General features: G+C 45.6%; 1 protein-coding gene across 4 annotated transcripts in view; it reads right to left on the bottom strand.

Annotated features, from left to right (window-relative positions):
* Nucleotides 1-12,313, bottom strand: part of dner (delta/notch-like EGF repeat containing) — a 293,020-nt gene that overhangs the window by 133,396 nt on the left and 147,311 nt on the right. For all 4 annotated transcript variants that reach the window (XR_011960841.1, XM_072571949.1, XM_072571950.1 and 1 more), the window contains 2 exons: nt 11,154-11,236; nt 9,478-9,644 (listed from right to left, as the gene is read on the bottom strand). Coding sequence is in view for 3 of the 4 variants with exons in the window: in XM_072571949.1 (XP_072428050.1) it covers nt 9,478-9,644; nt 11,154-11,236 (250 nt within the window). In the remaining variant the exon portion in view is untranslated. The remainder of the gene's footprint in view (nt 1-9,477; nt 9,645-11,153; nt 11,237-12,313) is intronic.

Here is a 12,313-nt window from a genome sequence, read left to right as displayed (position 1 = left end):
CTGATAGAGGTTTATAAAATCATGAGGGGCATGGTCTTTTCCCTGGGGTGGGGGAGTCCAGAACTAGAGGGCATAGGTTTAGGGTGAGTGAGGAAAGATATAAAAGAGACCTAAGGGGCAACTTTTTCACGCAGAGGGTGGTGCGAATATGGATTGAGCTGCCAGAGGAAATGGTAGAGGCTGGTACAATTGCAACATTTAAAAGGCATCTGGATGGGTATATGAACAGGAAGGGTTTGGAGGGATATGGGCCGGGTGCTGGCAGGTGGGACTAGATTGGGTTGGGATATCTGGTTGGCATGGACAGGTTGGACCGAACGGTCTGTTTCTGTGCTGTACATCTCTATGACTATAACAGGCTACTGAGAATCTTAGATCTTTAGTTGCTAAATTTCAAAGGGGTGCTTCAGCTAACTGTTGTAACAGGATAGGAGTAATGACATAATTCTGGGCACTGATGTATTTAATATTCTGTGTCCTGTTTCCACATTGGGCCTAATCCTTGCTGGTTGTGTTGCTTTCACAATATCTTTGAATTGATTTGGCCCTTCTCTGTCTCAGTATTGCAGGACTGCTCAGAGTTGTTTGCTGTCCAAAATGTTTGATGCGAAACAAACATGAGCTTTCCCACTGTGTGGTCAGCAGAGCAGCTTTTGGATTGTGTTAGATCGGTGCCAGGATTTCGGGCTTCACACTGGAAGCTTCCGTCTGCCAAAGAAACCGGGAAGTGAATTGACTGAAACTGCTGAGGTTGGCTACTGGGAAAAAGCAGCGATGACATCCATTATTAAACCAGCAATCATTGATATTGCTGTCGTCCTTACCAGCTCTGTGGGATCTGACCACGTTTTTGGTCTTCATTCCCCATCTCAAAACTTATTGGATTCTTTATATTCGTGTGTGTACAGTAAGGTGGGTTTCTTAAAACTGCCCTCTGGCATCTATCTTGCCATCTTAGCTCATGGGCATGTTTTAGACAACATTCTCAGGTGGGTCAAGTCCCAATTCTGTCAAAGTCACACACTGATGATAAGATAAATTACTGCATTGTAACCTACAGTTGTGAATACTCCAAACTATACAGTAATTTACGTCCTAGTTATCCAATGTGTTGTATTCCTAACTACAGCCTGAAAACATTACTCACTCCCAATTTTAATGAAAGTAACTTCAAGAGCAGCACTTTTAAGATTATTTTAGACCAGAATCATAGAACTATTATGACTTTGAAAGATTCAGCTGATGAAGGAGCAGCGCTCCGAAAACTTGTGATTCCAAATAAACCTGTTGGACTCTAACCTGGTGTCATATGACTTGTGACCTTGAAAGATGCCCATAGAACCCCAACCACTCTACTACCTCGTGCCAATCTCTTGACTTTTCCCTATATCCTCACTCACCATTTCAGTACAAACAACCAGCCATTGCCAAATACTCTCTTGAATGCCTCAACCACTCTTGCCTTCATCCACATCTCCAAGCAGCGTATTCCTGTCCCTGATCATTCACTCAGTGAAAATTGATTTCCCTCACATTACCCTTGCTTTGTTTACACATCAGTTTCAATCTCTGCCTCTCTTGCTCTTTTTTCTATTATGAGCAGGAACCATTTCTCCCTTTCTGCTCCATCCAACTCACTCATGAGTTTGAGAACCTCAATTAGATCTCCTCTCAGCAATGGTGAATTGGCCATGCTAAATTGCCCATAGTGTTAGGTGCATGAGTCAGGGGTAAATGTAGGGGAATGGGTCTGGGTGGGTTACTCTTCGGAGGTTCAGTGTGGACTCGTTGGGCTGAATGGCCTGTTTCCCCACTGTAGGAAATCTAATCAATTTCTTTAACCTAATGTCTATAACTGAAGTCTCTCATTCCTGGAACCATTCTTGCCATCTGTCACAAGATGATGACAGTTTGCTACAGCAGGACTTTCTGCAGAGAAGTTTCTCAGCATGGGTTAATTATCTGATGCAGAATGTGCCTGTTCTCTTATTATAAGCCATTATGGGGAATTAAATTTTAATTCCTTGGAACAGAGTTATTAACTTTCCTCCAAGCAATTTCATTCCTAAAGTCAACAATGATAACATAAATACGACCAAATTAGAATATTTCTCAGTTGTTTAAAATATCCCTTTCAATAAAACTCTGAGGAATGGTAACTCTCCACGCATCAAACTTTCTCAAGTACGTTATTAGGAACAAAAGTAACTTCTTCCTTAATTGCCAGTCAGTATTGACACTCTCTCTGGGCAATGATCTAATTAGAAGGTACTAAGGTGGGGAAATGGTCTTACAAACATTACTAATTAATACAGTTACATGAAAATCTATTTAAAACATTATCTTGCAGCAAGCTTTGATCAGCACAAAGTTCCCCTTCCACCATCCTGACTTGGAAATATATCGGGGTTCCTTCACTGTCGCTGGGTCAAAATCCCGGAATTCCCTCTCTAAGAGGCATTGTGGGTCAACCCACAGCAGGTGGATTGGAGCGGGTCAAGAAGGCAGCTCAGCCCCACCTTCTCAAGGGGCAACTAGGGACGGGCAACAAATGCTGGGGCCAGGCAGTGACACTCATGTCCCACAAGTGATTAAAATAAAAGGTGTAAGATGATATCTGGAGGTGGCATTGCACTGCATGCTGTCAGTTATGTGCTGCTCTGATCTTTCTGTCAGAAGGTTGAGGGTTCCAGTCCCTCTTGGGAGAGGTCAGCACATAACCTGCATGCTGGAGTGAAGGAGTGCTGCAATGTCAAAACAGCTCTCTATTGAATGCGATGTTAAACCTTATCTGGGTTCCATTGCATCAGAAATATCTATCTGGTACTAGATTTGAGAAGTCCACCTTCCATGCTAGTGCATCAAATACGTCTCTCCTGCTCAACTAACCAACTTCTGAACCAACCCTTCCAATCTGTCACCCCTATTCACTCACCCACTCTTTACAAATTACACCATGATGCAGTATCCAGTTTGACCCTTCCTTACAAACCCGAACAAGAGTCATGTCTGACTTGAAATGTTACCCTGTTTGAGGACAGTTTTTTCAAACACATAATTCTTCTCCTAAAGCATCCTGATGGCTGATTACTTGCATCAACCCATTTTATTTATGACATTTCCTCTTCTCCCAACATGTTTAATACTCACAAGACCAACCCTCAATATCTCTTTGCTACAACCGTTTTCATTGAACGGCCATGGTCACAGAATGAACCATTCTAAATGCAGTTTTCTGAAGCATTTTCCTCTGATTGGCCCTTACAAAAGGATTCCTGTAAAATACGAGATAAATACACAGCCATATCTCTTGTGTTTACCAGCACATGTCCCCGCAGCTAACGAGCTTTCAACTAACCTTTTTTCCTGCTGATTCCCAAGGTAACAAACATTTATCATTCCATCCCGCGGAAAATATAATGAATTCTACTGCACTTGAAAAACCATTGGGAAGATTATCATGTGAGGCATCTCTAAAAATAACTAATTTCATTTCTTCTGGGTCACCCAGGCCTGGAAATCTGAGTGTACTCTCTTATAAACTTAATTTCTTTAATATTGTCTTTGCCTACAGCACTTCTGCAGCTGTCGCATATTTCAGTATAATGCTTAATTCGAAAACATCGTCCATACATCTGGTGTACAATCAGTTTAATTAACATCAAAAAAGCAGTCGAGTTGGCCAATTAAACTTTTCAAATAGTCTGCTTCTTGCTGAGGTACAGAGACTTCCTTTTGTGAGAGTCTCTTCTAATTGACTAGGATCCTACCAACATTCTCTGGGTAAAACTGCTGATTCAAAGTTATTCTCAACTTTGTCCAATTTGTTTCGGTATTTAACCTATTTGTTCTAGACAACCTGTTTAGAGATATTAGTACACACCTCTGGAGCAGATGAGACTTGAACATGGACATACTGGTCCAAAGGGAGGAACACAATTGGGCTCCCAGCTTTGTCTAATGTCCAATCCTTTATATTTAAAAGCTCCTTAAACCCTGACAACCAATTACAAATTCTGCTTTCAGCCCATTAGCGACAATGTTTTCAAATTCCCTACAGTCTCTCACAAAGACTCACCCATATGCACCATAAAGATGCTTGAAAACTTCCCCTCTCCTCCCAGCCTATGGTGCCAATAAAACATGTCAGTGTCTGCTTTCACTAGAGACAATCTAAGTGGAACAGGATGGACCTTACTGAGAAATACCAAACTGTGGAGGCGTCTACCTTCCAAAACGACCCCTTTTTAATCCCTTTTGTAAGAACTTCCATCCAGAGCCGATCTCCCTGCAAAGAATGCAGCTTTAATATCCATTGGGAGTGGTCCATTGTTCCCATGAACGTCACCATCATTCCAGCATGGGTATGTATACCCGAACATCCCAGGCACTGGCAGAGGGTATCAGACAGACCATTCCTGATGGGAAGTACGCAGCCAGTGGTTAGCCAGCCCTGTTTGCAAACCTCAGCAAACTGCATCCATCATCCAACACGATTCTGCTGTTGGAAATCATTTACTACATTCCAGACAGTGTTAAGCGTTACACTGGATACCAGTTTAACATCAGCAGCCCAGCTGATTGGAGATGACAGTGCCGGAATAGTAGGTGGTGCTTGGGCTCATCAGAGCATGTACACTCCTGGCTGCACTTCTCATCTTCTTCTTTCTCTTTGCCCCTTTGAGGCTGGAGCGATGTTAGTGGACGGGTACTACAGTGTCAGCGGTGTGGATCGGGACCCCTGGTGACGGTGCCAGTACCTGGACTCCTAGTAGTGGTGCCCAAAGTGGGCACTCCCAGCAGGAGGAGGCCCAAAGCCTGGACTCTCGGTGGTGTTGGATGGCAGTGGAGCCAAGGTCTCTTGAGGCACCAGCATCGTTGTTGCTGTTCCCAGGACGGGGTCTCTGTGAGGATCCTAACACCTTGCAGAGACTTGAAGCTCTGCTTGAGACCTCAATTTGAAAAGAAGATGAACTTTAAGTGAGTAATTTCTTTTTATCCTACTTGTAACTCAAAATGGCACTGGATTGTAGCAACAAAACACTTTTCACTGTATCTTCAAAATATGTCAAGTCATAGATTCAGACAGGAAGGAAACAGACCCTTATGTCCAACCAGCCCATGCCAACCATAATCCCAAACTAGATTGTCCCACTTGCCTGCTCCTGGCCCATATCCCTCCAAACCCTTCCTACTCATGGACCGATCTAGATACTTGGATAAGTGCATGAATTGGAAAGGTTTGGAGGGATATGGGCCAGGGGAAGGGATGTGGGACCAGTATATGCAACAATGAAATTACTCATTCATTTATTCATGCATGGGAAATGCTATCTGTATAAATTCCCATGGCACTGCCCTGTGGAGACAAACAGAATTTGTACATCCATTGCAGTTTTTATTTTTAAAAAACGAGCTTATGGAGAGAGTCCAATTCTGCTGTATCCCCATGGCAACATCTTGACCAATCAGAATTTACCTGCCTGGTCTGAGATTTAAGATTGACAATTAACTGCTCCTAGGTAAAAACAATGACTGCAGATGCTGAAAACCAAATACTGGATTAGTGGGTGCTGGAAGAGCACAGCAGTTCAGGCAGCATCCAACGAGCAGCGAAATCAACGTTTCGGGCAAAAGCCCTTCATCAGGAATAAAGGCAGTGAGCCTGAAGCATGGAGAGATAAGCTAGAGGAGGGTGGGGGTGGGGAGAGAGTAGCATAGAGTACAATGGGTGAGTGGGGGAGGAGATGAAGGTGATAGGTCAAGGAGGAGAGGGTGGAGTGGATAGGTGGAAAAGAAGATAGGCAGGTCGGACAAGTCCGGACAAGTCATGGGGACAGTTACTGAGCTGGAAGTTTGAAACTAGGATGAGGTGGGGGAAGGGGAAATGAGGAAGCTGTTGAAGTCCACATTGATGCCCTGGGGTTGAAGTGTTCCGAGGCGGAAGATGAGGCGTTCTTCCTCCAGGCATCTGGTGGTGAGGGAGCAGCGGTGAAGGAGGCCCAGGACCTCCATGTCCTTGGCAGAGTGGGAGGGGGAGTTGAAATGTTGGGCCACGGGGCGGTTTGGTTGATTGGTGCGGGTGTCTCGGAGATGTTCCCTAAAGCGCTCTGCTAGGAGGCGCCCAGTCTCCCCAATGTAGAGGAGACCACATCGGGAGCAACGGATACAATAAATGATATTGGTGGATGTGCAGGTGAAACTTTGATGGATGTGGAAGGCTCCTTTAGGGCCTTGGATAGAGGTGAGGGAGGAGGTGTGGGCACAGGTTTTACAGTTCCTGCGGTGGCAGGGGAAAGTGCCAGAATGGGAGGGTGGGTCGTAGGGGGGTGTGGACCTGACCAGGTAGTCACGGAGGGAACGGTCTTTGCGGAAGGCGGAAAGGGGTGGGGAGGGAAATATATCCCTGGTGGTGGGGTCTTTTTGGAGGTGGCGGAAATGTCGGTGGATGATTTGGTTGATGCGAAGGTTTGTAGGGTGGAAGGTGAGCACCAGGGGCGTTCTGTCCTTGTTACGGTTGGAGGGGTGGGGTCTGAGGGCGGAGGTGCGGGATGTGGACGAGATGTGTTGGAGGGCATCTTTAACCACATGGGAAGGGAAATTGCGGTCTCTAAAGAAGGAGGCCATCTGGTGTGTCCTATGGTGGAACTGGTCCTCCTGGGAACAGATACGGCGGAGGCGGAGAAATTGGGAATACTGGATGGCATTTTTGCAAGAGATAGGGTGGGAAGAGGTGTAATCCAGGTAGCTATGGGAGTCAGTGGGTTTGTAAAAAATGTCAGTGTCAAGTCGGTCGTCACTAATGGAGATGGAGAGGTCCAGGAAGGGGAGCGAGGTGTCAGAGATAGTCCAGGTAAATTTAAGGTCAGGGTGGAATGTGTTGGTGAAGTTGATGAATTGCTCAACCTCCTCACGGGAGCACGAGGTGGCGCCAATGCAGTCATCAATGTAGCGGAGGAAGAGGTGGGGAGTGGTGCCGGTGTAATTACGGAAGATCAACTGTTCTACATAGCCAACAAAGAGACAGGCATAGCTGGGGCCCATACGTGTGCCCATGGCTACCCCTTTGGTCTGGAGGAAGTGGGAGGATTCAAAGGAGAAATTGTTAAGGGTGAGGACCAGTTCGGCCAAACGAATGAGAGTGTCAGTGGAAGGGTACTGTTGGGGACGTCTGGAGAGGAAAAAACGGAGGGCTTGGAGGCCCTGGTCATGGCGAATGGAGGTGTAGAGGGATTGGATATCCATGGTGAAGATAAGGCGTTGGGGGCCAGGGAAACGGAAGTCTTGGAGGAGGTGGAGGGCGTGGGTGGTGTCTCGAACGTATGTGGGGAGTTCCTGGACTAGGGGGGATAGGACAGTGTCAAGGTAGGTAGAGATGAGTTCAGTGGGGCAGGAGCATGCTGAGACAATGGGTCGGCCAGAGTGGTCAGGCTTGTGGATCTTGGGAAGGAGGTAGAACCGGGCAGTGCGGGGTTCCCGGACTATGAGGTTGGAAGCTGTGGGTGGGAGATCGCCTGAGGTGATGAGGTTCTGTATGGTCTGGGAGATGATGGTTTGGTGATGGGGGGTGGGATCATGGTCGAGGGAGCAGTAGGAAGAGGTGTCCTCGAGTTGGCGTTTGGCTTCAGCGGTGTAGAGGTCAGTGCGCCAGACTACCACTGCGCCCCCTTTATCTGCTGGCTTGATGGTGAGGTTGGGATTGGAGCAGAGGGATTGGAGGGCTGCGCGTTGTGAGGGTGAGAGGTTGGAGTGGGGACGACAGGTTGAGGCGGTTAATGTCCCGGCGGCAGTTGGAAATGAAGAGGTCGAGGGCAGGTAATAGGCCAGCGCGCGGTGTCCAGGTGGATGCAGTGTGTTGCAGGTGGGCGAAGGGGTCCTCGGAAGGTGGGCGGGAGTCCTGATTGTGAAAGTACGCTCGGAGGCGGAGGCGATTAACTGCTCCTGTCGTATCTCCATGCCAACAATGGCCCAACCAATCAGCACCCTCACCTAAAATGCTGTCTTGAGAGTGGAGTGCATTATTTCCCCCTCCAACTCTATTTTGATTTAGTCCTTACCCTCCCCTTCACTGTTTGATCACACAGCATTGCCCTTTGATGTGAAGGGCACTGCTTGTCACTGGCCACTTGGGTGTTTTTCCTATCTTCCTGGTGGTGGAAATTGAATAAAGATTTGTGCACCTTGTGTCTCTCACTGTGTCTCACACCTGCACACACACACACACACACCATGGGTGCTGGGGAAAAATAAGCACTACTGCAACTAGGCGGTAGTGTGGGGGTAAGAAAAAAAAAGACGGAAAAAAAGAAAAAAAAAACACAGGACCATGAGGGATCCTTAGAAAAAAATAAAATGCTGTTTTTTTTTCCCCAAGTTTGTTTCTTGTCTCCTGATTCTGATGAGGACAAGATGAAAGGCTTTAGGTAATGTCAATGTTCTGTACGATGAAGCATTGCGTTCCCAGGAATTTGTTACTAACAAAGCCAAGAAAATGTTTAAAGTTGATCTTCCTGCTGTTGGTGAATCTAGTCTTGTACCTTGGTCACCCCCAGCCTGGCTTTAGTCCTATACATTCCATCAGGAAGCACCTTTCTGTACTGATCAATCTGTGTGATTGGGGCCTGGTTCGACCTTACCTGGCACCTCTGCGATATTCTTCATTCACTCCAGTTTTCTAACTCTTATCATCCAGCATTTTCTGTGAACTTGTATTCGGGTTTGTTCGTGGCCAATAAGACTTCCAGATCAGATTGGCTCCTGCTCCTAGTGATCTTCCTGGACTTACTACACTTCTTGTTAAATCTTTATCTCTCTTTCTGAACTGTTCCTGTTTGACCTTCCCTGATCTATCCATAGGATTCCTTTCACTGTTTTGTGATTTCTTTGTCGGGGTATATTTACTCCACTTAGACTGCATTTTCTGGTCTTCCATCGTTGAAGTTCATGTTCCCAATCCAATGGATAGCCAGCTTTTAGCTCCTTATCCTGCATGTTCAATCAACTTTTATATTTTCTAATGACCTTTCCTATTCTACTTATGATAGATTAGATTAGATTAGATTCCCTACAATGTGGGAAAAGGCCCTTCAGCCCAACAAGTCCACATTGCTCCATGGATTGGACAACTTTTGGTAAATAACCAGCTTTTCACTGTGCCTTGGTACAAGTGACAACAAATTCAATTCAATTCAATTCAATAATTGGCTTTCGTACAGGAAAGGTAAAACTAGCCCTAGCTCCAAAGGACAATACAGCTGCTCTCTCACTGGAGAGAGACAACGGGTGATGAGGTAAACCTGAGGGTCACCACTCCTCAGGTGAGGGGAGAGGTTGAGAAGGTGGCACCTTCATGGTAACCTCAGCTGATATGGGCTGCCTCCTCTCTAATGCCCGTTTTTAGGAGTTATCCTTTGTGACCTCATTTCTGACCATCCAACTCGCTCCTCCGTGAAGGAGCTCAGTACCAAGCCACCTTACCAAGAAAGTAGTTGTTCCCCAAAGATAGCATCTCCTCCAGCAGAATAAAGCCATCGGCAGTGTGAAGAGGAATAATGCTCTTCCCATTCAAAATCGAACATTGCTGGAAATTCTCTTCAGTAACTTCCCAGAAAGCAACAGACACATCACCCTCGTTCACTTTAATTCTGTAACATAAACATAGTTGATCATTAAATTCCATATTCACTTATGTTTTAAGCAAATAATTTACTTAAATTCTTCTTTCTTTGACTTTTGCATTTTATGGAAGAATACAGCTTTAGTTTCACTTAGCATTCTGATTCAGTCAAAAATAACAATGACGACATACACCAATTGACATGGAGCCCCCCTGCCAGGAGCTGAACCACATCAGAATCATTCAAATTCTCCACTTGATATTCCTCAATGTTGTATAAGACATAAAAGTAGAAGAGGCCATTCAGCCCATTGAGTCTGGGGTACCACCACATTCCTGATGAAGGGCTTATGCTCAAAACATTGACCCTCCTGCTCCTTGTATGCTTCCTGACCTGCTGTGCTTTTCCAGCACCACACTTTTCGACTGACATCAGTGAGATTGTGGCTGATCTGATAACCCTCAACTCCATTTTCCTATCTTTTCCCGATAGCTTTCCATTCCCTTAGAGTTCTGTTTGTCTCAGCGTAGAATACTCTTCATGACTGTCTGTGTGGAGTTTGCACATTCTCCCCATGTTCGGGCGGGTTCCTCCAGGTGCTCCGGTTTCCTCCCACAGTCCAAAGATGTGCAGTTATGGGTGGGTTAGCTGTGGGAAAGGCAGGGATGGGGGTAGGGGTGGGACATGGTGGAGTGGGGTGGTGGTAGTGTCTGAGTCTTGGGTGGGATGTTTTTTTTGAGGTCCTGCCAGACTTGCTGAGCTGTTCCAGCAATTTCTGCTTGTGTTTCTGATTTACAGCATCCCCAGTTCTTTTGGATTTTGTTTGGAAAGGTCAGAGGTGACTTAATTGAAGCATTTAAGATCCTGAGGGGACTTGAGGGTGAACGTTGAAAGGATGTTTCCTCTTGTGGGAGAATCTAAAGCTGGGGAGGGGGGGGGAGGCGGGGGAGTCATCATTTAAAAACAAGGAGGCACTGTTTAAGACAGAGAAGAGGAAATATTTTCTCACTCAAAAGGCCATGGATGCAGAATCTTTAAATATTTTTAAGGCAGAGGGAGGTAGATTCTTGGTGACCAAGGGGATAAAAGATTTTCAGGGAATGTGCAGGAATGTAGAGTGAGGTTAAAATCTGATCAGCCATGATCTTATTGAATGATGGAGCTGAATGGCCTACTGCTGTTTGTACATCTATATTATCATCCTGTTACTCCTCAGTTAACAGGGCTTAAACTTTCCAAGGAATTTTATAACAAGTCTGGTTGTGTAAATGTGGAAATTCAGGCAAATTTAATTGATTTTACAAATTTCCATCCATGCAAACCTCACCAGTCTATCACTGTCAGCAAATTCCAAATTTCTGCATTTAAGCACACATGTCCAAATGCTGAAATTACTGACAATTTCAGGTTTGTAATAATGACCGAGGCTGACAGTTTTACTATCATTCCAACAGCAAAGTCCAAGCCATTGAATGTAGCATGCAGCTATTTCCATCAAATTTAACCAGACTTGAGCATAAATCCCTCGTTCCTTACCTTAGAGCAGTCTCCTCGGGCACTTCAATAACACGGTAATTGGAAGCATTGTCTGCACACAGGAAATTCGAGGAGTTGATCATCTGGTTAAGGGAGAAAGGTCAGAATTGTTAGCAATCTCATTAAAGATGTTCCTGGAGATAGAGGTTTAGAAATAACGCCTTCACCTGGCGGATGAATATACGCTGCTTGCAATAGTTTAACATCAAGGTCAATGAGCAGAAATTTCCCTCAACTTTATTTTGTGAAAATTGACTGTCTTCAGATATTGTTGTAAAGTATATTTCCAAATCATGACACCATCTCCCTCCCTGGACACTAGGTGACATTGAATCAGCAGTTATTGGTGGTTTATTCACACGAGCTGAGTTTTTGACACCAGACCCTCCCCTGTTATCAAGACAACCTATTTCCACGATTGTAATATTTCCCATCTCCATCCCTGCCTCAGCTCATCCACTACAGAAACCCTCATCCATGCCTTCACTGTTTCCAGGCTAACTATTCCAATGTTTTCCTGTCTGATGTCTCACTTTGAGCCATCGTAAACTTTACTCATCTAAACATCTGCTGACTGTACTCTGACTCATGCCATGTTTAACCAGCCCCTCTGTGCCCTTTGGCCAATACTTTACCCTCCCTTATACATAGAGTCATAGAGATGGACAGCATGGAAACAGACCCTTCGGTCCAACCCGTCCATGCCGACCAGATATCCCAACCCAATCTAGTCCCACCTGCCAGCACCCGGCCCATATCCCCCCAAACCCTTCCTATTCATATACCTATCCAAAAGCCTCTTGAGTGCTGTAATTGTACCAGCCTCCACCACTTCCTTCTGAAAGCTCATTCCATACACGCACCACCCTCTGCATGAAAAAGTTGCCCTTTAGGTCCCTTTTATATCTTTCCCCTCTCACCCCAAACCTATGCCCTCTAGTTCTGGACTCCCCACCCCACGGAAAAGACATTGCCTATTTATCCTATCCATGCCCCTCATAATTTCATAAGATCACCCCTCAGCCTCCGACGCTCCAAGGAAAACAGCCCCAGCCTCTTCAGCCTCTCCCTATAGCTCAAGTCCTCCAACCCTGGCAACATCCTTGCAAATCTTTTCTGAACACTTTCACGTTTCACAACATTCTTCCAATAGGAAGGAG

This window comes from Chiloscyllium punctatum, chromosome 6 (genome assembly GCF_047496795.1).
Source record: "Chiloscyllium punctatum isolate Juve2018m chromosome 6, sChiPun1.3, whole genome shotgun sequence".
Classification (NCBI taxonomy): Eukaryota; Metazoa; Chordata; class Chondrichthyes; order Orectolobiformes; family Hemiscylliidae; genus Chiloscyllium; species Chiloscyllium punctatum.
This window is presented reverse-complemented; position numbering and strand designations above follow the sequence as displayed.